The 27,729-nt window shown below is 35.6% G+C and overlaps 2 protein-coding genes across 2 annotated transcripts; one reads left to right on the plus strand and one right to left on the minus strand.

Moving 5' to 3' along the window:
- The first annotated feature begins 1,781 nt into the window (after positions 1-1,781).
- LOC145583385 (serine hydroxymethyltransferase 4-like) lies at positions 1,782-5,425 on the plus strand. Its single transcript, XM_081640628.1, has 4 exons — positions 1,782-2,678; positions 3,539-3,929; positions 4,048-4,149; positions 4,898-5,425. The coding sequence occupies exons 1-4, from the start codon at positions 1,803-1,805 to the stop codon at positions 5,140-5,142; spliced, it is 1,614 nt and encodes a 537-aa protein (XP_081496754.1). The 5' UTR covers positions 1,782-1,802; the 3' UTR covers positions 5,143-5,425.
- A 759-nt stretch (positions 5,426-6,184) lies between these two features.
- On the minus strand, positions 6,185-26,650 carry LOC145582591 (DNA repair protein RAD50-like). The gene is made up of 27 exons (XM_081639569.1): positions 26,319-26,650; positions 25,854-25,940; positions 25,580-25,747; positions 24,646-24,821; positions 23,974-24,088; positions 22,196-22,424; positions 21,919-22,097; positions 20,932-21,102; positions 20,200-20,304; positions 19,981-20,088; positions 19,669-19,880; positions 19,460-19,552; positions 17,792-17,919; positions 17,130-17,244; positions 16,922-17,051; positions 16,027-16,236; positions 15,372-15,580; positions 14,568-14,769; positions 12,860-13,029; positions 12,438-12,762; positions 11,576-11,701; positions 11,446-11,498; positions 10,842-10,992; positions 10,669-10,731; positions 10,420-10,553; positions 10,212-10,340; positions 6,185-6,658 (listed from the first exon to the last, which is right to left on the minus strand). The coding sequence occupies exons 1-27, from the start codon at positions 26,439-26,441 to the stop codon at positions 6,619-6,621; spliced, it is 3,951 nt and encodes a 1,316-aa protein (XP_081495695.1). The 5' UTR covers positions 26,442-26,650; the 3' UTR covers positions 6,185-6,618.
- Positions 26,651-27,729: the final 1,079 nt, after the last annotated feature.

The following is a 27,729-nucleotide window of genomic DNA, read 5'->3' on the forward strand; positions in this document are numbered from 1 at the left end:
ACTTTATCTTACAAATAAACCCTGCAAATTTAGTACTATAGTATACTTTATCTTACAAAAAAAACCCGCAATTTTTTTTTTTTTTTTTTTTTTTTTTTTTTTTATGACATGACTCAAACAAAATTGATCATACTATAGTACAAACTATAAAATAATGACTAAACGGAATAATCACTTTTAGTTTATATAGCCGACTCCATTTATAGAATTAAGACTTTGATTAATTGATTGATACTATAGCACAAAATTAAATTGAATACTTTGTATTTATATTTTCGATTTCTAAAATTTATTGGACAAAATTTTCATCTTTGTTCAAATATATCATTCGGCAACTATGATATAAGTATAGACTATATTATATTATTAGTATTATTATTTTTTATATATTGGTAAAATAGAGTTATTTTGGTACAAGAAACCTTTTCTTTTGGAATAAAAACAAAATATACTCAATTATTATAATCCTGACAATTCCTGTAATTTAATTGGGCCAAAAGTATATTTCATGAATGTCAAATAGTTGGGTTCGGGTACTTTAATAGTTATTGAAGTTAATTATATAATCATGGTCATTACCAACTCCCAAAATTAGCTTTCTCTAAGTATGAAATTGCTAAATAAAGTCACTACTTTTTCATACAATTCACCAACCACAATAACAATGACATAATCAAACTCCTTACTAATGTAGTAATGTACACCTTATTTCTCACCTACTACATACTACCACGTACATTTTCGCTTTGTTGTACTTGTACACCAACCTTTGCTTAGTGGCATTCCAAAAATAACAAGATTTTAGGTATATATATTTCTAAGTTCATAAAATTTCATACAAGTTTGGTAAAGTGTGCCAACTTAAAGATCGATCAAGCTTGTATTAAAATATAGTTTGAAACTTTCTTAATTTGATCGATTTTATCAGTAAAGATCCGATTAAACTCAAATTTGATCGAGGAATAACCTAATTGATAGTGACTTGAGTTTTAAAAGTTATAAAACTGCACTTCTATTCTATATAAAAGGAATGAGTTTTATTCTCAAACCCAACAAGATATGACTAAATTAATACAGATATAGAGTTGCTAAGTTGCTCATCTTATTCAAAAACTTGGTCCAACTTGAATTAAAAAACTTATACTATGTAAGTAGTATTATCATTGTCTAAATTCTATTTATCCGATTATATAAAACTCATGAGCTATAGACTTATATAAAAAAACTAAAGAAACACAACTTTAATTCTACATTTTGAATGTAAATTTCGAAAGACCAATTCATGTGATTAAAAAAAAAAAAAAAAAAAAAATTCATTTTAAACAAGACTAAACCATAACTATCACAATTTTTTTTCAGTCCATACTCTCCAGCGTCTTTACATGATAGGATTCAAACCTTACACTTCTGAAATCGAGTCACACTTTGTAGGTAGTTTGACAAGTGGTTGTATGGATAACTATAATATACTCCATCCTATTCTATGAAATTGAAAAGAGAGTACATCTCACATTCTCACTATATGTTGTGGACTAGTGGGTTAGTGAAGTCCACAAACCGCAAAGGGCCCAAATCAGATATTTTTAACCATATTATATTTTATTTTAATATTTATTTATATTATTCTAAAATAAAATAAGAAATTTTTTTATGTGTGGACATTTTCATTTTCTCAGATCCAAAACCAACCTCTTCTTTCTCTCTCCTCTTTATCTCTCTCTCCACCAAACCACAGTCAAAAAAATTACATCAATTTAAATTATTTTTATTTCATTATCTAAATATATAAATAAATAAATAAAATGATGCACCAAATCTCATCATCACTGTACTACAAGGACATAAAAGTAATTTCACAACCCTCCATTTCCCTCTTTAAATCTCCTCCGCATTTCATCAAACACCTTGTGTGCACTCCCTCTTCTCTCCTCCCTCCATCTTCTTCTTCATCCATCCTCAAATCTTCTGCAAACCCATCTTCTCTCTCCTCCCCTCTTTCAATGGATCCCGTCAATGTATGGGGAAACACTTCCCTCGAAGAAATCGATCCAGAAATCTTCGACCTCATTGAGAAAGAAAAGCGTCGTCAATGTCGAGGCATTGAGCTCATCGCATCCGAAAATTTCACCTCATTTGCCGTCATTGAAGCTCTTGGATCTGCTCTAACCAACAAATACTCAGAGGGTATGCCCGGAAACCGCTACTATGGTGGCAACGAGCATATCGATGTGATCGAGAATCTTTGCCGATCAAGGGCACTTGAATGTTACAGGCTAAACCCAGAAAAATGGGGTGTTAATGTTCAGCCGTATTCTGGGAGTCCGGCGAATTTCGCGGCTTACACGGCCGTGTTGAATCCGCACGACAGGATTATGGGGCTTGATCTTCCTTCAGGTGGGCATTTAACTCATGGGTATTACACTGCTGGTGGGAAGAAGATCTCTGCAACTTCGATTTACTTTGAGAGTTTGCCTTACAAAGTGAATTTCCAAACTGGGTATATTGATTATGATAAGCTTGAAGAGAAAGCTTTGGACTTTAGGCCTAAATTGATTATTTGTGGTGGAAGTGCTTATCCTAGGGATTGGGATTATGCCAGATTTAGGTCTATTGCTGATAAGTGTGGTGCCCTTTTGCTTTGTGATATGGCTCACATTAGTGGCCTTGTTGCTGCTGAGGTATATATCTTTATTTATTATCATTATTATTATTCTTCATTTGATTTTTGTTGGTTTTTTTTTTGAATTATTATTTCTTAGATTTTATTCTTGTTCTTGAATTATTTAGTGTTGATTTGATGTGGGTTGTTGAAAATAATTGATTATTAGATCTGGTCTTGTGATTTTTTAAAATTATTTTTTGGGTTAATTATAGGATGTGCGATCTGATATTGGTGAATTGGTCCATTATTGGATCTGGAATTTGTGTGTGTTTTTGTTATATGTATCGAACTGGCTCGTTTGGTAGGTGGTAATAGATGGCGATATTGTTAGTGAAATTAAATGTTATTTTGCAATCATGGTAATAGTTTTGAGGAAATGGCAGTGATGAGAAAGACAGTATGATGTATCTGTCCTTAATTTGCATTTTACTGAGTAAATATTATGCATTTGTTACCATTATGTTTGTATCTTGTGTATGGTTGTTTGCCTATGAAGTAATTGGTTTTACTACAATAGTACAATGTAATAGTGTGTGTATAATTAGCATTTTGTTCTTTATCATCTCATTATCTGGCTGTTGTAGCTTGTAAGGCGGTTATCATTGTATTAGATGGAGTTAATATGGAAAGTGTGGATAAATAAGATGTTATTACTGATAAATTTGGTTGTTGCTTGTTAGAGATTCAGAATACTATTGAATTAGATGGAGTTAATATAAATAGTGTGGATAAATAAGATGTTATTATTGATAAATTTGGTTGTTAGAGATTGGGAAAACTCTCCTTGAGGAAGCTGGTTAAAGCGATATGATGGTTGCATGAAATTGATACCCTTGCATAGCTGATCTCTAACTTTTGCTGATGTTTTGATTGCAGGAAGCTGCTAGTCCCTTCGATTACTGTGACATTGTCACCACCACTACTCACAAGAGTCTTAGGGGTCCAAGGGCTGGTATGATTTTCTACCGTAAAGGCCCAAAACCACCAAAGAAGGGCCAACCCGAGGATGCTGTTTACGACTTTGAGGACAAGATCAACTTTGCTGTTTTCCCTTCTCTGCAAGGTGGTCCTCACAACCACCAAATTGGTGCCTTGGCTGTTGCTCTTAAGCAAGCCATGTCTCCTGGGTTCAAGGCTTATGCCAAGCAAGTGAGGGCAAATGCTGTTGCAATCGGAAACTATCTTATGAGCAAGGGATACAGCATTGTTACTGGAGGAACTGAGAACCATCTTGTTCTCTGGGATCTTCGCCCACTTGGATTGACAGGTAACTTTAAGATGAACCATTTGGCATCCCTTTTGCTTCATTCTTTACTGCAATGTGAATCTTTGGAAGATATGTTGTAGACATTCAAAGCATTGAATTATTCTCAATATTTTGGCAGGAAACAAGGTGGAGAAGCTATGCGATCTTTGCAACATCACTGTCAACAAGAATTCTGTGTTTGGTGACAGCAGTGCTTTGGCTCCTGGAGGTGTACGAATTGGTATGGATCATAAAAGTTTTAGTTATTGCATTGAAAGTTTGAAACTTAAAACCAACACAAGTAATAGTGCATCACTGCATTAGTGTTTTAATTGTACATGTTATAGGTGTCAGTAATTATGTGACCTATAGCAATTATAATTTGAAACTTAAAACTAACAGTTAATAGTGAGTTGGTATATTGATCGAACATATTTTAGCGTTTTGGTACTTATGTGACCTAGTGACGGATAATTTTGAACGACAAAATTTGTTTCAAGTGGGTTAAATTACATAGAATGAAGGGAGTGTTGCCTCTTTGTACCAAGTATTTAGACTAATAGGATTATTTTGACTTCTTGGTGCAATGCATTTAACTTGAACTCATAGAATATTGGCCAATTAGAATATCTGGCTTGCCATGCTTTCCAATCTTAAGTTAGTGTCTCCACGATAAGATTTATTTCTTTTTTGTCCTGAGGTGATCATGACGGCTTAGATTCCTAATGCCAGGTTTATAATGCATCTGTACTTTCATTAGTTATCACGTACAAGATTATGGGAATGGGAATTGTTCAACCTGGCTGCATTTGTTTGACTGATATGAATAAATATTCGTATTTTGTATAAAAAATTCTCCATCTTTTGACTTATATCCACCAAAATGGACTGTAGCTCTAAATTTAGGAATTGTGCGCTTGTAATTCCACACTGCTCCCTAATTTTCCTGCTAAGCAATGATGTATTAACATAAATTGTGTGTTTGGTAGGTGCTCCTGCCATGACTTCAAGAGGACTCTTGGAGAAGGATTTCGAGCAGATTGGTGAGTTCCTTCACAGGGCCGTCACCATCACTTTGAACATCCAAAAGGAGTATGGTAAGCTCCTCAAGGACTTCAACAAAGGTCTAGTGAACAACAAGGAGATTGAACAACTCAAGGCTGACGTTGAGAAGTTTTCATCTTCATATGACATGCCTGGTTTCTTGAAGTCCGAGTTGAAGTACAAGGACTAAGTATTTTCGTGTAATGATAATCAGGATCACTTCAGTTTTCTCCACGAGCGAAGCCTCCAATGTTATGCTGTCTCAGTGGAAGAAAGCTAATTGTGCTTTTTAGTAGTATATTAGGGGATTTGATCCAAAAGAAAAAAGTTCTGGAATTTTTACATTTCAGTGAGTTCAGTAGTTATTTTTTCTTTTCTTTTTTCTCTATGGAAATTAATCAAAGCAGTTTTTCATTTGGAGGTGAAATTTATATGAAATAAACATTGTAAAATTGCCTTTTCTTCTCCCTTTACACCCGTGCTTTATCAAATTAATTAGGTAGCCAAGGTTGAATGTCAGGATCTTTGACTTTCTCAATGCTGTAATGTCAATCCTCTTGGATAAAATTTGCTAAGAATACTCCGTAACTAGTTCCAGGTCGATTGATGTCGAATGTTATGATGCTAGTGTATGTTCACTATTAGGTTTAAGCAACACACAATGTTTCATCAATTTTCATGGTGATTACATACGCTGTTTAGTTTGTAATTAACACACCATAAATGGGTGTTTCAATTAAATTACTTCATCTAGTGAAGCAAAAAGGTTGTCATTAGTCGATGGTTTAAACTAGTGATGCTATGTGAGCTGGTGTGACTCAATACTTCGTATTATCTTCTCAGATGTTCCAGGTTTCAATATTAGCAAGTCATAGCAGGCGAATTACTCTTATTTATCAACGAGAATCGAATACAGCCTCTTCTTCAGCTTCTCTAAATTTCATACCATACACCGAAGCACACATTATCATTTACCTTTACTCTTATACAGGCACCTACTAGCTGAATAAGGTTCCGTTGTAACACACTTAAGAGGAACTTTTAACAACTTATTACGTTAAGCTACGTGAATCAATTTCCCAGAAAATGGCTCAGTCAAGTGTAACAGGGGCTAGAATCTGCCAAACAAAGGGCAAAATTTAGCCAAATAAACTTCTCATGTCTACTCTTCAAGGTAATCAAACATTTCAGTGAGGAAGAATAGTGATTATGAAACAATTCAATGATTATCGAGAATAGCTAAAACTTAAATATATACTCTGTACGGTAAAAATCAGGCACATCTTACAAAGCAACATTCTGTGGTTAACATAGCAAACTCGTTTCAATGGACACAGCACACATTCCTCTCATTTAAAACTCTATACAAACCAACCCTAGTGGTATACTGATATTCAACCACAAACGCCTACCAACGTTTCAGCTCATACACTTCATATTCCGCTATGCTCTGAGAATGACAATACATATGGTAAACAAGATCCATGTAAGTGACCTAAATGTGCAGACAAGTGAAGTATTCACTTCTTTTAAGAGAAACATCAGAAGCTGGATGAAGGCAGGATGTACAGAATCAGTCACCTCAAACCAAGTGATATGAAAAACTCAGTATAGGCCGGTGGAAAGGGTCAACTGAATGCAGACCAATTGAGCACCTTAAGGAACTTCAATCAAAGATTTCCTGAGCAGAAATTATGCTATGTTGACTGCAAAAATAGAACGAAAATATTATTAGATAAAAACAAACAACATGCATACAAACACACAAATGCAAAGCCTTCTCAAAAGGATGGGGTTGGCTGCATGAACAAATAATTAATCTCCCATGTTAATCCACAAAGATCCTCTTCTCTATATGCTTCTACCAAGCCCATTTTATTCATGTCACTTTCTTTTGCAAACCCAATTCAAACAAACATGCAAAAAATTAAGAAAGGAAGAAAATATGCTAAATAATCTATAACCCATACAGTAAAAAGCTATGGCAGTATTATTGGTATTTCTGTATATTAGAGCCATTCCTGAACACGGCCCTGACTTATTTGAGATTTTCAAATCGACCCTGCTGTAGAGAATTTTCTCCTAAATAACGGTACTATGGACAGCATAACAGTCCCAACGATTTGGTGTCGGCTAAAATGAATCATATAATCGGCTGAAGTTGCTATGTGGCAAGGAGATTGTGAATGTTATCAGTGCTTATGCTCCCCAAGTGGGTTTAGATGCAGAAGAGAAACGACAATTTTGGGAGGACCTAGACGAGGTGGTGCAGGGTGTCCACCACTCAGAGAAGTTATATATTGGAGGGGATCTAAATGGGCACGTTGGGGCGAGCCGAGATGGCTATGAGAGTGTCCATGGAGGCTTTGGGTATGGGCAGAGGGACGCCGGTGGTGAAGCTATTATGGATTTTGCCCAATCATATGATTTAATTTTGGCTAATACTTGGTTTAAGAAGAGGGATTCACACTTGATAACTTTTCGGAATGGAGCAAATGCAACTCAAATAGACTTCCTGCTCACAAGGAGCATAGATAGACAAAGTTGCATAAACTGTAAGGTTATCCCAGGGGAGAGTGTGGTCACCCAACACCGGCTATTGGTAATGACTATTCGTCTGAAAGAGAAGGCGAAGAAAAAAGTTAGACAAGAAGAACCAAGGATAAGATGGTGGACCCTAAGGGATGCAAAAGCTAAGGTTTTTACAGAAAAGGTAATTGAAGAAGCGGATTGGGATGGAGAGGTGGATCCGGACATGACTTGGTTACGAATGAAGAACTGTTTCCTAAGAGTGGCCAAAGAGGTCTTAGGGGAAGTAAGGGGAAGAACTTCGGTACAGAGAGATACTTCGTGGTGGAATGAAGAGGTGAAAGCAGTAATTAAGCAAAAAAGGGAATGCTATCAAGCCTTAGGAAAATGTAGGAGTGATGAAACCTTTGCAGCGTATAAGGAGGCTAAGAGCAAGGCAAAGGCAGCTGTTCGCCAAGCAAAAGAAAAGGCATATCAGGAGGTTTATGAAAAGCTTGATTCCAAGGAGGGAGAAAGGATCATTTATAAGATGGCAAAGAGAAGACAAGAGGCAAGGAAGGATATTGGCATGGTGAAGTGTGTCAAAGATAAGAACCAAATGGTCCTAGTGCAAGAGGAGGGCATCAAGGACAGGTGGAAGGGGTACTTCGATGAATTATTTAATGGAAGTAATGGAGTTGTGATAGGAGATACCTCTATGAGTGATGAAGAAGTCAACATGGAGTATGTGCGAAGGATTAGGAGAGTAGAGGTGGAGATTGCACTGAGGAAGATGAAACCTAAGAAGGCGGTTGGCCCTGATGGGGTACCGATAGAGGTGTGGAGGTGTTTGGGTAAGATTGGTATTGATTGGTTAACAAACCTTTTCAACAAGATATGGACGGCTACAAGGATCCCACAAGATTGGAGGAAGAGCACCTTGGTCCCGGTTTATAAAAACAAAGGAGACGCTCAAGATTGTTCTAACTATCGAGGAATTAAGCTTATGAGCCATACTATGAAGTTGTGGGAAAGGGTGATTGAACAAAGGTTGAGGGCATGCACAAGCATTTCAGATAACCAATTTGGTTTTATGCCTGGGAGATCTACTATGGAGGCAATCCATTTGATAAGACAAATGATGGAGTTTTATAGGGTAAAGAAGAAAGATCTTCATATGGTCTTTATTGATTTAGAGAAGGCATATGACAAGGTGCCAAGAGAGATACTTTGGTGGGCAATGTTGAAGAAAGGTATCCCACGAAGGTATGTAGACCTAGTTAAGGATATGTATCGGGATGTGTCAACAAATGTGAGGACATGCGGAGGGTTGACAAAAGATTTCCCTATTACAATCGGATTGCATCAAGGGTCTGCATTAAGCCCTTTTCTTTTTGCAACGGTTCTAGATGAATTAACTAGACCAATTCAAGATGAGGTTCCATGGTGTATGCTGTTCGCAGATGATATCGTTTTGGTGGATGAGACTAAGGATGGGGTTAATGTCAAGTTGGAGCAATGGAGGCAAAGGTTGGAATCTAGAGGGTTTAAGCTAAGTCGGAGTAAGACTGAATATTTGGTATGTCGTTTTGGCACTCAGAGGGGGACACGCAATGAAGTGGTGAGTTTGGATGGAAAGGATTTGACCATGAGTGAATGTTTTAAGTACCTAGGGTCGATCATCCAGAAGAATGGTGACATTGATCAAGACGTGACCCACAGGATTAAGTCAGGGTGGCTTAAATGGAGAGCGGCCACGGGAGTGTTATGCGACCGCAGCATTCCCTTAAAGTTGAAGGGAAAATTCTACAGGACTGCCATACGACCAGTGTTGCTCTATGGTACAGAATGTTGGGCTTCTAAGAAAGAGCATATTAAAAAGATGGAGGTTACGGAAATGCGCATGTTAAGGTGGATGTGTGGAAACACTTTAAGAGATAGAATCAGAAATGAGGTTATTCGCAAGAAAGTAGGTGTGGCGGGCATTGTAGATAAACTAAGGGAAAATCGTCTGCGTTGGTTTGGACATGTAAGACGGAGACCCGAGGGTGCACCGGTGCGAAGAGTGGAAGAGTGGGACCATGGAGGGATTAAACGAGGAAGAGGGAGACCAAAGATGACTTGGTTGGAAGGAGTGAGGAAGGATATGAAGTGCATGGATTTACGTGAGGATGAAGTTTTGGATCGTAAGGGATGGAGGAGAAAGATTTATGTTGATGACTACACGGAATAATCAAATTTGGTTCATGTTAGCCGACCCCACTTTTGGGATTAAGGCTTTGATTGATTGATTGATTGATTGAAGTGAGAAACCAAAAAAAAAAAAAAAACATGTAGAAAAAAATTCACTACAACTAAATTCAAACACGTAAACTCACATTTCAGATTTCAATTTCAAAGGTGATTTAAGAATTTTAACAAAATCAGGGTTGATTAGGAATTTTGAGAAATATCTTTAGGTACTCCGTATAAGGTTACTATAGATAGTTTCCTAAAGATTACTATAGAATTATAGATAGTTACTATCTTTAGGTATAAGGTTATTATAGATAGTTTCCTAAAGAAAGTCAAAAGGCTAAATTTGTTATAAGAAACATAGGAGTTTTTTTAAAAAGAAATTCCTCATCCCAGCCCCAGCCAACCACCACTACCACTGGCCAATCATTAGAGGAATCGACAGTGGCCAGCAGACCACCATAGCATAACAGGGAAAATAGCACAAGGTTAGCAAGGAAATAGGCAGGCCCTTACTGTTCATCTTTGTAAACCCGGTAATATTTCTCCGCATGCTGTCGTTGACCAATAAGCTGAGCAAACCGTTCATCATGAGTGATAACAATTAACTGAAAATTCTCCTGGCCTTTTCTGTCCTCCATGATTCTGAAGAGGATGACCCAAAACTAAGATGTTTAGAATTTAATTAGTAACAGGTATGAACCTCTGCAAATACTATGCATACCTAAGAAGAGCAGCAGCCAAACTCTCAGAATTTGGGCCATCCAAGTTTGTTGTTGGCTCATCGAGTGCTAAGATTCCACAGTGGAGGCAAAAGGTTTCTGCCAAGGCCAATCTTATAATAAGTGAAGCAAGAACCTAGAGATGCAAATGCCATGGAATGCGAATGTTAGAGATAACATACAAGTATAAATGGAAAACAATATAAGTTATCTCTATAGACATGCAGACTTTATTAGACTGCCTGCCTCACCTTCTGGCCAGCACTGCACCTTCCTCGCATTTCAAGCTCAGCATCACCTGTCTGCATGAGCACCTGAAACAGAAATCACGGACAATTAATAAATATATACACTGATGTTAAGGGCTTCTGTGAAGCAACAAAATTAATGACAAACTATTACGTAGTCAAGAATATGATATTACCTTATAACTGTAAGACCTAGTTCCAGCACCCTCAGAATCAGAATGTATGTATATGTAATCAATGTCCTGGCCTCTGTATGTTTGCTGCCAGATTTCGCGAATAATTCTATTTATTTCTTCCATTTTCATAGTGTGAAAACGCATCAGGGCTCTGGAGGAAGGTAAACCAACACAAGAAGCTATGTTCAACATTAGCAACAAGCACATAAAGCCCGTAAAGCGACAAAATGTGTGGTACGAGAGGGCAAAAGCTTTATGACTACAAGTGCCGGACAAAGTATTCAAGGCCTGACAGTAATATCAAGTTATCAACACAGAAATAAGAGACTTTCTTAATTCGCCCGATACAAAACTGAGGTCAAAATATTATAGACTTGTACACTAGTTAATTGCAAAGATATTAAATCTTCAGGGGAAAAAAATTAATCACATTGGCATATAGCAAGTGTCAAACAAAGAAGATATCAAAAGAGAAAGGAAAAATAAAAAAATAAAAAAGAACCTACATTATATACTGGAAGTACATAAATTCTGAAAACAGGAAACAAAAGCTTAACTTCCAGATAAAATGTACTGTTCTCTAGATTTATGAGGGAGTGCTTACTTGTCAAGAGCATTGTAGTATCTATCAAGGTCTTTGTTTGCCATTTCTGTAGTCTGTAAAAATCAGACAATAGTCATTAATACAATGAAATTAGCTTAGGGAAAGGATGTAAAAGCTGTGTGAAAGTTACCTTGAGCTGTATTAATTGGTCGAAGTGGCGTTTGTCTATATCCTTGTATTGTGGATGTTTAAGATCAATCTTGTTTTTTGATATGTTGCTCTCATACACGGACATTGTTCCATGAAACCTATTCAACTATAGATATTACAGAAGTTATAAATTTAGTTAATATCTGCAGAGCATTTTATGGCAACTTAACTAACCCAGTAGGATTTTTTTTAAAATTTTTTTTTTTATAAAAGCATACATGACAAGATATATCACATTTTTAGACAGATTTCAAGCATAAAAAAAACATTCCAAGAAAGGCATGAAAATATTGCTTCCAAGCAGGCAAAGGGAGTGCTATAAAAAGTTAGGAATCCATGCAGAATATATGATAGTCACATGTATGAAGCAGAGGGAGTGGCAGGTAAGTGAAACAGCAATTACTTCCCCCAAACGCAGCAAAATAAAACAGAATAAAAGGCCCTCCAAGGCCCTAATGCAGAATGCTTGATCGTCATAATACAAATCTATACTTCAGATTCAGCAGATACATGTTGGATTGCATCCAGCATAGATGCTTTAGTAAACGGCCACCAACTTAGTGCAAAATGCATCACAAAATTTCCAACCAATTGAAATAATTGTAGCCAGACATCTGATAAAAGTAGGTGATATCAGATATGACTTGTGGGCTTGTAGCTGATAGTATGACACATACACAGATCCATAACTGTTAAAGGGAAACCGAAATAAATCCCACCACTAGTAGTAACATAGCATCTGCCAATATTTTAGTAAATTGAAATGCAATCAGGTATCACAAGAATCAAGCGACACAATGAATTATTACTTTAGTTAAACTGATGAATGAGATTAAGAATACCTCAGACAGAAGCCTATCTCTTTCTTTGCCTAACTTAAATAGTTCAGATTCAATTAACTCAGCACTACCAATCTCTACTAGTCTCTGCTCCAGCAACTCAAGGTCACGAGTAAGCTCATCTACTCTGGCTTTTGCCTCCCGATACATAATGTTTTCATTAATATTATGTCTCAGTAACTCTTGGTTCTTCTTGAATTCCCGTACACTTTCCAGTTCATCAGATATTTTTTTCTTCTTTTGACCAGAGTTCTCAATCTGGGATTCTGCTTGTGACTTTCTTACTTGTATTTCCTTTAAGCGCTCTGCTTTCTTAGTCTCATCATACCTGCCAGCAGAATGCTATAAAAAAAACTCACATGGAAAGAAGTCAAGGGCACAAGAAAAGACAACCAAATGACCAAAGGCATGATTGAGTTGCATACTCTTCTATCTTGAAATTAAGTTTGAGAAGGTCTTTGAGCTGCTGCTGTTGACTTCTCCACAGATCAGCTTGCCTCTCATATTCACAGTCAAGATTTCTTTTAAGAGCATTGTAATCACTTAGCAATTTTGATGTCTCCTTGGCTAAAGGATTAATAACTTCAGCATGTTGCTGCAATTATGAAAAGAAATTAACTTCAGCTCATCAAAATCATATTCAAAGATAAATACACATTATTCTGCTTTTACATTGTTTATAATCTATAAACAATCGAACACAAATTAAATGAACTACAATTAATCAAACAGCAATAATACCAATTACAAAATTGTTGAGAACATAAATAAACCTCACTTCAAAATATTCAATAACAAAATGGACCTAAAATAGTGCTATCAATATATCTGTTGAGTTCCGTATGATGTGTCCTAAAAGATCCAGATACAATGAAATAATCCTAATTTTAAACAATAGACCAAATCTTCTGCCATATCAATAATCTCACAAAATCATGCTACTCTATTCTTAAAATTAAATTGAATATTTCCAATGAAAAACGATAAACCAATAAAGATTCAAAAGTAATGGTACTTCAGATAAAAAAAAGTCCCATTAACATCAAGTTTAAATGGTTTGATCCTATGTTACTCAGACACTTCATTTTTACCTCAAGTACCTATGTCAAATCCTCGACACCCAAACATATAGGACACTTAGATCCTTCATTTTGGGCCTAAATTGTTGGAGTGGAATAATTTCGCATAACATCCGAGTCGGATAAATGGACAGATACCCATGTTGGACATGGGTACCCGAGCTTGAGTAACTTAGGTTTGATCAATTTTTAGATTAAAATTCATATGCTTAAATGAAATTTACAAGGGAAAATATACCAATTACATAAGGATTTATAGGAAAGATAGAGAATTAGTCTGAACTCTTGATTGTGCTCTTTTTGTTTTGGAGTGTTGTAGTCTCAAAGAAAATCAGTTAATCTGTTATTAGTGTTGTAATTCACCTAATTAGTTGCTTTGCCTTCTGATTTTGATTAGAGATTTTTTCGTCAATTATCAAAGTTCCAATTATGGGGTGCCGGAAGAGTGGAGGGCTGATCATGGAGCAAGAAGCCACAAACTAAGTGAAAATTAAAATCAGGGCAGAGCATCACACTTTTCTTATGTGAGGAACTTATTTCTGCAGAATTTAGAGGCTAAGAAAGACAATTTAACAACAGAATAATACAAATATAATCCCAACAACTTTGTTAGCAAAAATACATTAAACAAGACCAGCGGTCAAATCTCCAAAATAAAATTTAACTATCAACTAATAGTGTCTCCAAAGACTGTTAGTATTCAATTCCAATAATCAAATTCAGATTTTGTAATTAAATTTGATTCATTTTAGCCTAATGCTCCTTTCTGACGTGTTATTCTCGCCTAAGATTTGCCAACAGTCTAGCTTAACACATTTTTCTTATCAAGGTAAATAATTGGTACTGTTTTAGTACGGAGTACAATTTTGTTAGACCAACAAATCAACAATTGCTGGTTTCATATGCATCAAAGATTTCAATATAAATTCAAGAAAACAGCATTTTGGGGTAAAGCAAGAGGCATTGCAGATTGGACAAAAAAAAAAAAAAAAATCAAAATCGAAAGCTGTGCATTAATGCTAATTTAACCAAAAACATCTATTCTACAGGTTACCTTCTCCTCAAGCTCCACCTGACTTTTCTCCTCCATCAAACTTTGAAGCTCATCTTCCACTTTATTAAAATTATTCAATACAGCAGCAGCTTTCATTTTCTCCTCCCTAATTGAGTACAACCGAAGGGTGGTACTATTTAAATCTTCTGTGATATACTTTTGTTCTTCTCTCAACTTCTCGATATCATCTTGCAATTTATCCCTTCATAGCACAGAAAATAAGCCACATTGAAATGAGACAAATATGGGAGGGAAATAGTGTTACAAAAACAGTGAAGCTGTCTACAATTTCAGTCAGAGTGCCTATATTGCTATTTCATAGAACTGCTAGAAATATGCCCAATAGTAAGCTACGCAACCGTTTTTACCGGCCTCAAAAGATCTTAGCTCGGACATGCCAACTGCCAATACTTAGTCCTTTCCCTGGGACAGCTAATCAAAACTAATAAGGTAGTTTACTTGCTTACTTGATAGAGTAAGGTAGAACTCTTGCTTAAGGAAAACAAAGAAAAGAGAGAAAACAGGAAAAAGAGGTCAATTTTCAACGAGGCAAGTGAAAGAGCTTAGTTCAAACACTCAATCCTCAAATGTGACTGGCACACTGCACATAGCTAAGACAATAAACATGTAGATTCAGCAAAGCAAAAAGTTATCACTAAGTACATGACTTCAAACATTGGTATGAAGTTAGAAGCTAAAGCCATCTTCATATCTCTATATATTGCTCACACGTAAAAGCACATGTGACGAGGAATTCAAACATATACAAAATAAGAAAACAATCAGGATAATATATATATATACTTATTGTTCTGCAGATCATTGAGCTCTGACTTGATGTCTTCCATAGATCGAACATCCAGTCCTCGATAATCAAGCTTGTCTTCCAACGTCACGACTTGACCTTTTAAGGTCTGGATCTCTTGGAAATGCATGTCCGCTGTCTCCACAGGCAATACCAAGGCTTCAACTGAATCCTTGTCAGCCTTTACTTGGGCAACTATACATGAAATCTACATGAAACAATAAACAGTGTAGTATAAGACTAAAGAACCATGGATTATCAGGACTAACATCATAACACAGTCTTGATTTTTATAGCAGCTAAATCTGAAAAAAGGCAAAGATGGAACTTTAGAACTTATTTTCCACATTGAACAAAACTTAATGTCAACACCGTAACTCAGCAGGAGATGTCAAGAGAACATCAAGATTCAAACACAACTACATAAGATTAAGCAACAAGCCTATGTAATGATCCACTACAAAACTCAGATATGATCACCATGTGAAAAACCTACAATGAAATTTTCAGGTGAATCTCTTGAACTCATTTAGTAGACAAGTGTCGTGAATAAATCTCGCAGGCACAGTGGCACACACAAACACATACACAGCTAATGTTATTGCTAGAAGATAAGAGAACACAAGTCCAAAATACAGAAGTCCAAAATATTACATCATCGAGTGCCTGCGTCTTCTGATCCAACTCTTCATTTAAATTAGCTAGCTCCGCCTCTGCTTGCGGTATTGCCTCTTCTTTAAATTTAGAATACTCATCATATGCTCCTCGGAGACTGTACAACTGCTGAAAAATGGAATCAGCACTCGCAGCTTCTGCTTCCACCTCCTTCAAACGCTCTCCAGTAGTGGCCATACTTTCCTTTTGCTGAGCATAAACCAAAAGAAGTGCATTTTGTAAAATAGGAAAAAGACACTGTAGAGATCACAAGGCTTTTACAAGATCAACCAAAGAAAAAAAAAATCAGTAAAGTAGGCCTCTGAGGCTCTGACTATATCATATCACACCGTTACTCACATTTAGTAATCAAGACTTTGTTCTCTTCATCTGAAATAAGGTGTTCAGGTTTGAATCTCTACAGTCTGGTCTGATTTGATTTTTTTTTTGGTCTGGTCTAGTCCAGTTCTCTGATTTGACTGAACATAGACCTTAGTTGTACATTAATGAATAAAAAACCATTCAAGTAGGTTCTTGTTAGATTCACCTTAAAGTGTATAATAAAATATCTAAAATTCATATTTTTTACAAATATGAAACTAAAGATATATGGCAATAAGAAAATGTAAATACGTAGTAAGAGGTTTTTGTTTGGTCTGGTCTGAATTTTTGTGGTATGATCTGATGTGGAATATTTTTAACTAGTAAAAGGTATTATGAATAAAGTGAAGAGAACAAAGCCCCAAGTCCCTCTCATAAGGCTCTCGGCTCCCGCCTACAACGATATAAGGGGTCAAATCACTCAAATGCATGCAATCTTACCCAAGGGATTGAAGAGAGCCTACAGCATTAAATCTTTGATGAAAACTTCAGTAAACACTAGTAAATATCCTACCTTCTTGACAAATTCATCCTCCTCTTCAGCAGAAAAAGGACGTGTGCAACAAGGACAAATATGATGGTTTCGAGCAGTAAATTCAAACGGAACAAACATTTTGCGCATACCCTCTTCCATATCGTATTTACTGCATCGAGTTAGTCAGAATAATTAGTACATAAACAGAAGTCATGCCTGCTTCTAAAGAACATAATATGTCTAGAACCTTCTCAGAGCATCTCTTTTCTCTTTGGCCTTATTCAAGGCTAGCAGATAGGAATCAACACCAAAAAGTTGCTCATCCAGTAATTGAAGTTTTGACTCAATGAACTTCTTCCTAGCTGAAAATATACATGGAGAGGCATTTAGATGAAGAGTTAGGTGTACAAGACAAACAATCAAATTAAGTGCATATATCTTTGAAATATTCAGATGAATTAGCAACAATAAAATTCATTTCTCCATCAACACGGTTATGATTAGTATACTTCTTACACACAAAAATTGTTCAGGATGAGACAATTCTAACACGATACAGGAAACGCCAGCATTCAAGCATAAAAATCTTTGAAGACAGGGGCCAACTTGGCTTACAAGTATAAGGCAAATGAAATTGCCAAATACCAAAGGGGTGGGGTGGGGGTGGGGGTGGGGGTGGAGGATTATAATATGAAGGGTGCATATTGCACTTTGTATCATAACAGGAAATGAAATGGAATTCACAACAAAATATGCTCATTTACAACCAAAGTTACAGCATTTATAGCTCAGCAAACATAGAGTATTGATGACACTCCATACCCAAACAAAAGTCCAATTTGACCCAAAAATCATGTCCCAAGCAACTACAACATTTAGCTACTCCATGAGATTAAAAATCAAACTTACAGTTCATATCTCTTTGAAATTTATTTAAATTATTGCTGACTTCTTTGATCTTCAACTGCAACAAGGAAACTTCATTTTCAACCTCGCGGGACTTGGGAATAAGGTCATCAAACTCGTTGCTTGTAGAGCTGCACATATAATGAAAAAATAAAGATTTTTCCCATGTCCGAAAGTTTTTAACACTTTCACTTTAGTCCATTTTTGGTAAACCTATTCCCTACCTTTCCTTCTTTTAACCCACATTATTTACCCCTTTTCACTCACTCTCTTTATTCAACTTTTTTTTACACCCACCCACTTTTTACACTCTCCCCTTTTCTTGCACCCAATCACTACATCATCACTCTCTTACCACTTGCCTTTATTCGTGTACAGAACGTAAATGTTAATAACTTTCGTACACGGACTCAAGATAATAATAAGAATAAAAATATACTTCATCCAAAAATTACCCCAAAAAAATTCCACAAGAAAGTACCAATGAATCTACTTCATCCATTTCTCAATAAATTCATCATTGACTTTTTACAATGTTTATAACCTTAACAATTAAAATAAGGACCTTTATCATTGACTCATTGTAAATTAATAAATAAAAGTAGTCAAAGTTAGAATATAAAAGTGTAAAAAGTCATATAAAAGTGGGACCATGGAGGGGTTAAATGAGGGAGAGGGAGACCGAAATTGACTTGGTTAGGAGTTAGGAAGGATATGAAGTTTATGGGTTTGCATGATGATGAAGCATTGGATTGTAAGGGATGGAGGAGGAAGATTTATGTCGATGACTACACGGAATAATCAAATTTGATTCATGTTAGCCGACCCCACTTATGGGATTAAGGCTTTGATTGATTGATTGATTCCTCACCGGTCACCATAGACAAAACAAAGAAGGATATAAGAATGCACTCCTTAATTAGTTCCATTGTCAATTTGGCGGTGCACTTAGAAATAAGCAAACAGATTTTTTTAAGGATATAGCTTCCCTTAGTTAAGACTTTCAAGTTCCGTATGTCGAAACTTTTGTACAGTTGGAGTCATGTTTCAGACTCTAATCAATACACTAAACTTTCTTGTTATGAAGATAAATTGCTTCATGATAGCTTAAGGGAATGAGCTTTCTTGCCCAGGGCCCTCACTTTGTATGTGCCTTATGGTGTCTTTCTTATATAATTCTTCATTACTAATTAAAAAGTGGGGAAAATACACCCAAGCAAACCATCGTAATAGGAATATGTATTAATATCAAAATTGTTATCTTATAAACTAATGCTCATTTCCTTATATTGTTTTTATTGAAATAGAAGTTATTTCAATATGCTATTTTTATTTCATTTATGTTATTTATTCATGCATCAATTATGTCCTTGATTAGCTCTACAAATAAGAAAAGTCGACAATTTGGCCTTTTAATTTAATCCATATATGCCAGGTTCTATATTGTTGATCATATTAGAACTAATTATAAAGTAAAGATAACTTGGCAGTTAATGGGGGCACCACCACCTCCTCCTTCAGTTATATAATAGAAATAGATCATGATTTAGGAAGCTCACTATAAACCAATAAACCCCTATATCATTCAAATCATGACTTGGTGTGAACCAAAATCAAGACATATAGAAGAAGAAAAAGATCAAAGTAGATCTTCAAAAGCTTGAAAATAACCTTTTAGCCTTAAGAATTTCACTTCTCAAATCCTTCTCTGGTGGGAGTCTCCCTTTTAGCACTCCTCTGATCTTATCCTTGTACTCATCCATTCTAGAAATAGAGCATAATATGTCAGTTTGAAGATACATCAGGCAGCACAGGAGTTTATAAAATCTATCCTCAATAAACACACGAAACATGAACAGCTCCAGAGCTTGTAAACTGACATTTTGTTTAACTTTTTCTTGTGTTTTTCTATCTCTGATTTCTTCGCAGCCAACTCTGCTCTATTATCAGAATCACCAGCCAAGATATCTCTTTCACGATTCAGAGATTTAATCTTACTGTTCAAGTTGAAGATTTCACTTTGCTTTTGCATTATAATAGAATCAAAATCTCTTTCAGCAAGTTGCTTTGTCTTCCTCTCCAACTCGAGATTCTAAAGCAAACAAATTATAAAGCATAATGGTTTAAGAACTAAGAAATAGTAATCAAGCAGGGGAAACGTCATAGAAGAAAGCCATAAACAGATATATTACCATGTGCCTTTCTCTTTCATCTAAGCGAGGGAGATCAAATCCAGATAGCTGATCTTCATATGACTTACGTTCACTCTCTTTTTCTTTAATGTGTTTCAAAATCTTATTCTGTAAGGAACAACCCAGAAGACATGACACTTAATATTATGTGGACATGAATGAAATTAAGCAGATTGTTTATAAAAAAAAATAAATAAATAAATAAAAAATTGTAACAACCTTATAGTCCGCATCGGCCCTCCTTTTAGCTTCAAGATTCTTCAGACTGTTATTAGCATCGTTATAGGAGTCCAGTGCTGCTTTAATTTCAGTTTCATTTGTTTTCTGTAACAATCTCAGTAAATATTTTACAAGCAATGAAAGATGGTTTAAAAATGGCAAGGAGGTTCATAGATAAGTAAAAAAAGTACAAACATGATAAATTGATAATACACTCCATAATGTAGATGCTGCTGATTCTCCAGCATTCAGGAGAGGAAGAGCAGGGTTAAAGAGGGGGTAAAGTTGAGAGTGTACTCCACTCCAGTACTCCATTACCAGGGGAAAATATAATATCCCTTCTCCCAAGTAAGCAACACCTCGTCTTTCTCCTATAATTTCCACATCTATCCTTTTATACTCCTACTACCAATCTACCATGACCATCAACAATCTTGCCTATTTCTTCTCTCCCTCCCATTAAATCTTTCTCTGTCCATGATGTAGAATCTGGTCATTTTTTCCTCCCTACTTAATTCTACACCAACTCAGAAAGAGTTTTAAATGGTTGGAGTATTGGTGATGACCAGACTCATGAAACTAATTTTAGTGAGCAAGCCCACCAATGAGAAAGCATATCATTAAGTCTAAAATCCAATGGACATACAAATGTAGGAACACGTGCTTTTGCACATCACAAGCATCAGAAAGCCCAAAGATTGTTCACAACATCATAGAAAAGATAGAACTGACCTTCTTCTTGTTTAAATCCTTCTCCAAGTCAAGTATCCTCTCATTTATATAACTTGTACAACTCAAAGCTGTTTCATCACTGAAAGGACCATTTGTAAGGGATCCCAAATTGTGCAGAGAATAGAGCTCTTTGATCATGGAGTCCCTGTCATTCTTTAACTCAGTATGAGCCTGGAGCCAAAAGCAAAAAACATCCAATAATTGTAAATAATAAAGAAAATGAAACAGGCAACAAATATAATTTTAGGTAAATCACACAACGTAACTCCCAGTGGATTTTTCATGTGAAAAAAAATAATAATAATAATAAATAAATAAAATAAAAAAATTCAATGACTATCACAACCCTCAACAGGAGCTAAAGCAATAACTACTGCCACTCCCCCTAATTTAAAAAGGGTGGAAATAAAACTCATTCATTCCCTGCTCAGTCTATTCCTATTCATAATATCTTGGAGTTATCACAATGAAAATTTTAAATTATAAATAGGCTACTCAAAAATAAGAGTAAAATGTCAGGATTTTTATTTTTTTTTTTTTTTTTTTTTTTTTTGGGGGGGGGGGGGGGGAGTCTTATGCTTTAAGTGGCTTTATCTCAAGTCAATGCCCACAAGAGTTGACCCCCCCCCCCAACCCGATCCGCACCCATGATACTGACCGCACAACCTCAGATGAAGGAGTGAGATAGTTATAAACCTGCCCTCATCAACGCTTCATAAAATATTTCAACAAATGTACATGCTCTTTTATTTATAAGTCTAAGACAGTGAATTACATAGAAATTAAACTTTGAATTATTTTATAAGTAGTTGGAATGGAAAGCTTCATCATGTCAATGCAGTGTAGGGAGTTGATATATAGGACATTCTGAGGAATGCTCCATGCATAAACACTATGGACCAAAGGTCCCTGCTGGAGTGCTGGCATCTTGTTAAAAACAGAGTTACCTTGTGAAATTTACTTATACAATATATATGGTAGACTTACATCTGCTGCACTTTGAAGTTTGCTTATCTCTACAAGATACTCAGTAATTTTTTTGCTAAGGATATTACTTGTTTTCTCTAAGTCATCTCCTTCTCTGACCAATTTGGCAATTAGCCTATCCTGTTGAGAAATTTTTTCATCAAACTTTTCCTTCCACTCCTTCAGTTCTTCATCAGTATCTGAAATACAAACAATATTGAATGCAATATCCACAAATAAACAATATTAATGCAATTAGCACACTCATGAATAAATGAGACACAACAGAGTGACAGACCTTCAATTTCTTCTTTGAGCGCTTCATGCCTTTGAACCTGCTCGTTATATGAAGCACTTCTTGTGGCACTCTTTTCGGTTATCTGATCCTGAAGCTTACGAAGATCTTTTAGCTTAGTTTCAGTACATTGTATCTTCGCATCAACCTCTTCGATTTCCTTATCCAAATTCTGCATTTGAACTTTCAAAAATTCTGTTCTTTCCTGATCTTGAGCAATACTATCTCGTAACTGTCAGAGAATGATCAAGGCCGCAGACCATCAGAACATCCCAAGGAAATCAAACATTAATGTTTCCAACTACAACAATTAAAGACAAATAACTATAGATCACCAAAACTACAACAGAGGAATTTGACACATATGGCTCGAAGAAATTGCAACTTAACACAAAGGAAAATCATATGTACAGCCCTAAGGGATAATTATTAGAAAAAGTTAAGCATCATGCACAAAGTAAGCATTAATACTAGTGATCAACGTGTGACTTTGTCGTACATTCCGAGACTAATACCAATTAGGAATGAACTTTAATGCTTATAGTTAGACCTTATGGTTGCACATATTATTACCATAAATAATTTAATATGAATAGACTAGAAGAATGAGTAGAAGGACAGAAACAGGACTGTTGAACTACCTCCAAGGTATACACCTGTCAAAGATACCAGTCATACGACAACGAACCCAATAAACGTGAAGAAAAAGGCATTTGGTCCCAGTCGTGGGTACTGCAGTGCTACTATCTCACGTACCCCCTAAGCCTTCCTATGACTGGTGGACAGACTGGCCACTGGTGCATTACATTGCACCATTTCCCCTCATGCTCTTCCCTACCATTTTTTGGGAAAGGGGGAGGAGGACTAGGTAAGGAAAAAGGACTTAACCTTTCCCTTACATTGACTGATCTCAGCTTCCCTTCCCCTTTTACCTACAGCAGATAAAACACATACAATCTTCCAAGAACCATAGATGAAAACTAGCTACCTGCATCCGATGATTGTGAGTAAAGTTTGAAAAATTGGAAAATTCTCTAAATGGACAGCAAATCTTAGTTTTAAATGGTGTGAGAAACACAAGGCACAGATGGTCAATGGAGCCAAGGTGCAAGGCAAAGGCCGTGCACCTTTCGTATACAAGATAATGAGACGAAACTTTGTCTTTTGTTTTTGTTCTAATTTTATTTCTTTTAAGGTAATAACTTTTATTGATTAAAAAAGAAGGCCAAAAAAATAGTTTTAAGGAATTGTAAAAAAAAACAATTAGACGGGGATGGGGTCACATGACTGTATAATCAAAATGTGCGTTTTACATTTAAAAAAAAAATATAACAAAGGGTGGGTACCAGTCAATCTGTTAGCTAAAATGGAAAGGAAGAAAAGGAAAAAAAAAAAAAAAAAAAAATCAAACCTCATACTGTCAAAGAGGAGAAAGAACATGGAGAATAAGCTCATCCAAAAAAGGAAAAGAGAAAATAGAAAGTTGTGAATTTGTGACGGAAGAAGACATTTAGAAAAGAGAGAAGATAAGGCCGAAGAGAAAGAATGAAAGAAGTCCAGATTGAAGAGAGAGAAAGAGTGAACTCAACTTCAAACGCATTGGTATATGTACCCTATTTACACTAATTCACAAATAAATGGTACGTAGATCACTCATAATATACAAGACTCAGGTACCAAATAAAAATCCACAATGCATAACAAAACTACACAAAACGAAACTGACCAAAAAAGATGCAGGAAGCATATGTCTAAGACTCTAGGAGAACAAGAAGGAAAACCTTATAAGCAGAATCTTTCAATGTTTGCAGATGCTCTAATTTCAGCTTGTATGTCTTGATCCCTTGGGCCTGCTCTTTATGGAGCTTCTTGATGACCTCCAATGCCTTAGTGTATCTGGTCAAAGCACATTGAAAGAGCTCAATCCAACACTCAACTCAGGCTATACTTAATAATGAAATCAAGTCAAGGTGCCAACGAGTTATATAATAAGTCATCTCAGTATCTCACAGCACTATTTTCTCCATAATTATAATTGCATTAGTTCAGCAATAAATAGAAGCCCAACTATGACATTATAGTAAGTTTTTTTTTATGAGCCATCCCTCGTGATGTTTACTAATTATTACTATGCAGAACTGCCGACTTCCTCCACCGGTGCACCCTTTCAAGACATGCATATGCCTAGATCTAATTAATGGCCTTAACCAATTTTGCTTAAAAGGTTGTTGTTATGAGTTATGACTCCTAAGTTGAAACATATACAGAGATTGTTAGTGACAATGGCAATTGGTAGATAATATAAACATAGAGCTCCCATTACCCTGTTGAAGCATGAATGCCTCCGCTAATTATAAAGAAGATTTTTTTTAAAAAGACATACAATTATGCTCCAAATCACATCAAAAAAAATTCACGTAAACCATCGTAATGCCAAGTGACTACAGCCTTACCGGGTCGCAGAGAATATATCATCAAATTTTTTTTTCAGAGTGGAGGAGTCTTGCAATGGCCAGTTAGCCTCATCTTGGTGCACAAATATCACATTTTCTAGAATCGCTTTAGAAACACCCATCAGTGCAGGGATTTCTCGATCCATATCAGCACATCTGTAGCTGAGACAAACTTTCTAAAAGGAAGTAAGAGAATAATGTGTGAGTGGAGGACCTACTTTTCCTTTTCAGCAAGACATATACAAGTTTACAGATTATACACGGACACAATAGCATGCAGGGTAAGAACTAAAACTATTAATTGCGAGGTCTCATCATCCTTCAGACAAACAATTCAAAGGATGGAGACTGAAACATATCAAAGGAAGAAAGGGAGGCTAGCACCTACATCAATTTTACCATATATTTTCCTAGTAAAATAAAATTAATAGTAAGAATTTACAGATTACAATGCCTAACATGCACCTTCTTACCAGCAAATTGACAACATGATAAACACATGAGAGCATAGCATATGGGCATAGAGTTGCATTGAGCAAAAGTTTAGGCTTAATATTTGGCAAATAAATAAAATTCTCCTTTTATATTCAAGTCTCAATGATATCCTGGATTTCTAGGGCTATGTATATCCCTTCTAGAGGACATATATTACCATAGAGCTCTACCATTTCGTCCAAAAAGGAAGAAAAATACCACTATGTACTGATGAACAATTAGCTATGCAACATAAACCGTTAAATACATTGAACAATCCATCACCCAACACATGAAAGTAGGCAATTCGCACAACACCTAAAGCTGCAAAGGTTTCAAAAAATAGCCGTTGAATAATCACTAAACAATGATTCTAGCAACATCCAAGTTTCAATAATTGCTGCAGATAAACAATATATGACGTATAACACAACAATAGCATAAATGAGCATGTATTCACCTCCCCTGTATTTGGGTTAATAGTCTGGAGCACACTTTCAATAGCTTTATACTCCATCTTCGACGCCTTTTGGGTTAGCTGAAACGACCTTATACACACAACATCTTTCCCTGCGGCTGTCTTAAACCGGAGCTTAATTTGCGCTTTTGTCTCTGTCTCTCCCGCTACCTACCATTCATACCCAACAAAACAAAACCCTCATATTAGCACCAATCTCCAATAAAACAAAACAATCCAAACAAATAAAAAAAATATAGCTGAGAGAATTAGAAACCTTGGGATCATGAATGAAGCTTTGACCCGACCTAGCATTCGGAGGCAACTCCCCGGTGCATGCAACCTTCAAGCACTCGATTACAGTCTACACCCAAATCAAACTAATCACATAACAATATAGAGTAATCCTACAATTCCAAGTACATTAATCATCCTTCTAAATTTCAATTAATTGCCCATCATTAGCAAAACTTCACCCTTTTTCATCCCTAAATAATATACACTTTGCAACTAATATATAATTTTTTTAAAAATCAAATGAGGAAATGGGCAACTCAATTTAATCACCAACAATATATTAAAAGAAAATAAACACCCCAATATAATCTAATAAATAAAAATACCAAGCAATATATTACATTCAAATCCCAAAAAAATTAAGGTTAACTATAACAAAATTAAGGAAATGGGTAACCACAATTACAAAAAAAAAAAAAAAAGGTAAGATAAAATAGAAATATACAGTTTTTCCGGCGCCATTGGAACCCACAATTAAGGTTAAGGGTTTGAAGAAGGTGATGACATGCTTGTTTTCCGGGTCGAAACTCCGGATTCCTTTAATCAGCATCTTGTCTACTGTACTCATTTTTTGTGCTTCCTATACAATTTGTTGCGAATTTTGAAGGGTTTTCTCTGATTCGGGTATTTTTTGATTAATTTGCTGTAAATTTTAGGGAGTTTTCGCCGGAATTTTTTCCCGGCGAAAGTGTGGGAGATGAAGACAAGGGTTTTGTGGGGGTTTAATTTTCAATTATTTTCACTCAAAAAGTTAGTGAGTTGTTTCTATGAAGGAGTTTTGCGACTCTGTAATGGGCGCGGGAATACTCGAACGATTTTCTTACTTATAATAATACTCGCATAAATAAATTGGTTACGAGGTAAAATCCGAACGATTTTCTACTTAATTATGATTAGTTTTACTAATTTGAAATGAAGTTTACTAAATTGAAATTAATTTTACTTAATTAAAATTATTTTTACTAATTTTCTATTATATTTCCTTTTAAAAGTTACCGAATTATAGAATATTATATTTTAAAGGTGAAGTGAACACCTAAGCCAAATTCAATTCTCCATTTGCTTTATTTCAAAAAAGAAAAACATCCCCATTTGCTTTGGTTGGTAAAAGTACTCGTAATTTTATGTACACCGTCCATGTTAGATTGGTTAGGAAGGACTTAGTACTAGTAAAACTGAGAATGGTGATAGCGGTTATATTAATGAAAACCATTAACATTATTAGTGGCTTTCGTTTAATTAGTACGAGAATTAAACAATAAATTATTTGACCCTTTTCCTCCTCTTCAATGTTCACTAAAAAAGGAAAAATTGTTAATGTTTTTAAAAAAAATAGAGGGAGTATAATAAACTAGGTAGATTAGGTGGTTCAATAATTCTCGATCCTTGTTTATTCAATATTTAAGAGTCAAGACCCAAGTTCGAATTTATTCTAATTGTTCGTGACATGTTATAAAGTTATTTGGTAAACAGTGGGAAGTAACTTTTCATTAGAATTTCTAAATGTATTACATAATACTGCAAATTTAGAACGATTATTCACATTTCAAAACACTATTTCTCAAAACAGTTCTTATAAAGAAAGGGATAGAGGAGTTTAACTTATGAATAATGGCATAATAGAGGAGAATTGAAGCTCCCTCCATCCTCCATTGAGGCTTCGTCTTTTCTCCATCCTCCATTGAAGCTCCCTCCTTCTCCTTCCCTCGATCTCCACCATTTTTGACACATTCAATGGAGAACATGCTCGCCACTATACCTTTGAGGTTAATCATGCCCATAATTTCACAATTATTCATAGGATTTTTCGATATGGTGGTGCCATCAGTGGAAGGTGGAGACATGGTGGAAATAAT

The sequence above is a fragment of the Chenopodium album genome, chromosome 15 (genome assembly GCF_948465745.1).
Source record: "Chenopodium album chromosome 15, dcCheAlbu1.1, whole genome shotgun sequence".
In the NCBI taxonomy this organism is placed as follows: Eukaryota; Viridiplantae; Streptophyta; class Magnoliopsida; order Caryophyllales; family Amaranthaceae; genus Chenopodium; species Chenopodium album.

What these genes read in the sequence shown, in the direction of transcription:
- LOC145582591 (XM_081639569.1), bottom strand. Translation starts at nt 26,441, where the DNA reads ATGAGTACAGTAGACAAGATGCTGATTAAAGGAATCCGGAGTTTCGAC. An exon ending in CCAATGGCGCCGGAAAAACT is followed by an intron (nt 25,941 to 26,318) that starts GTATATTTCTAT and finishes ATTTGGGTGTAG; the next exon opens with ACTGTAATCGAGTGCTTGAA. An exon ending in ACCAATTAATACAGCTCAAG is followed by an intron (nt 11,499 to 11,575) that starts GTAACTTTCACA and finishes TGATTTTTACAG; the next exon opens with ACTACAGAAATGGCAAACAA.
- LOC145583385 (XM_081640628.1), top strand. Translation starts at nt 1,803, where the DNA reads ATGATGCACCAAATCTCATCATCACTGTACTACAAGGACATAAAAGTA. An exon ending in GTGGCCTTGTTGCTGCTGAG is followed by an intron (nt 2,679 to 3,538) that starts GTATATATCTTT and finishes TTTTGATTGCAG; the next exon opens with GAAGCTGCTAGTCCCTTCGA. An exon ending in TCGCCCACTTGGATTGACAG is followed by an intron (nt 3,930 to 4,047) that starts GTAACTTTAAGA and finishes ATATTTTGGCAG; the next exon opens with GAAACAAGGTGGAGAAGCTA.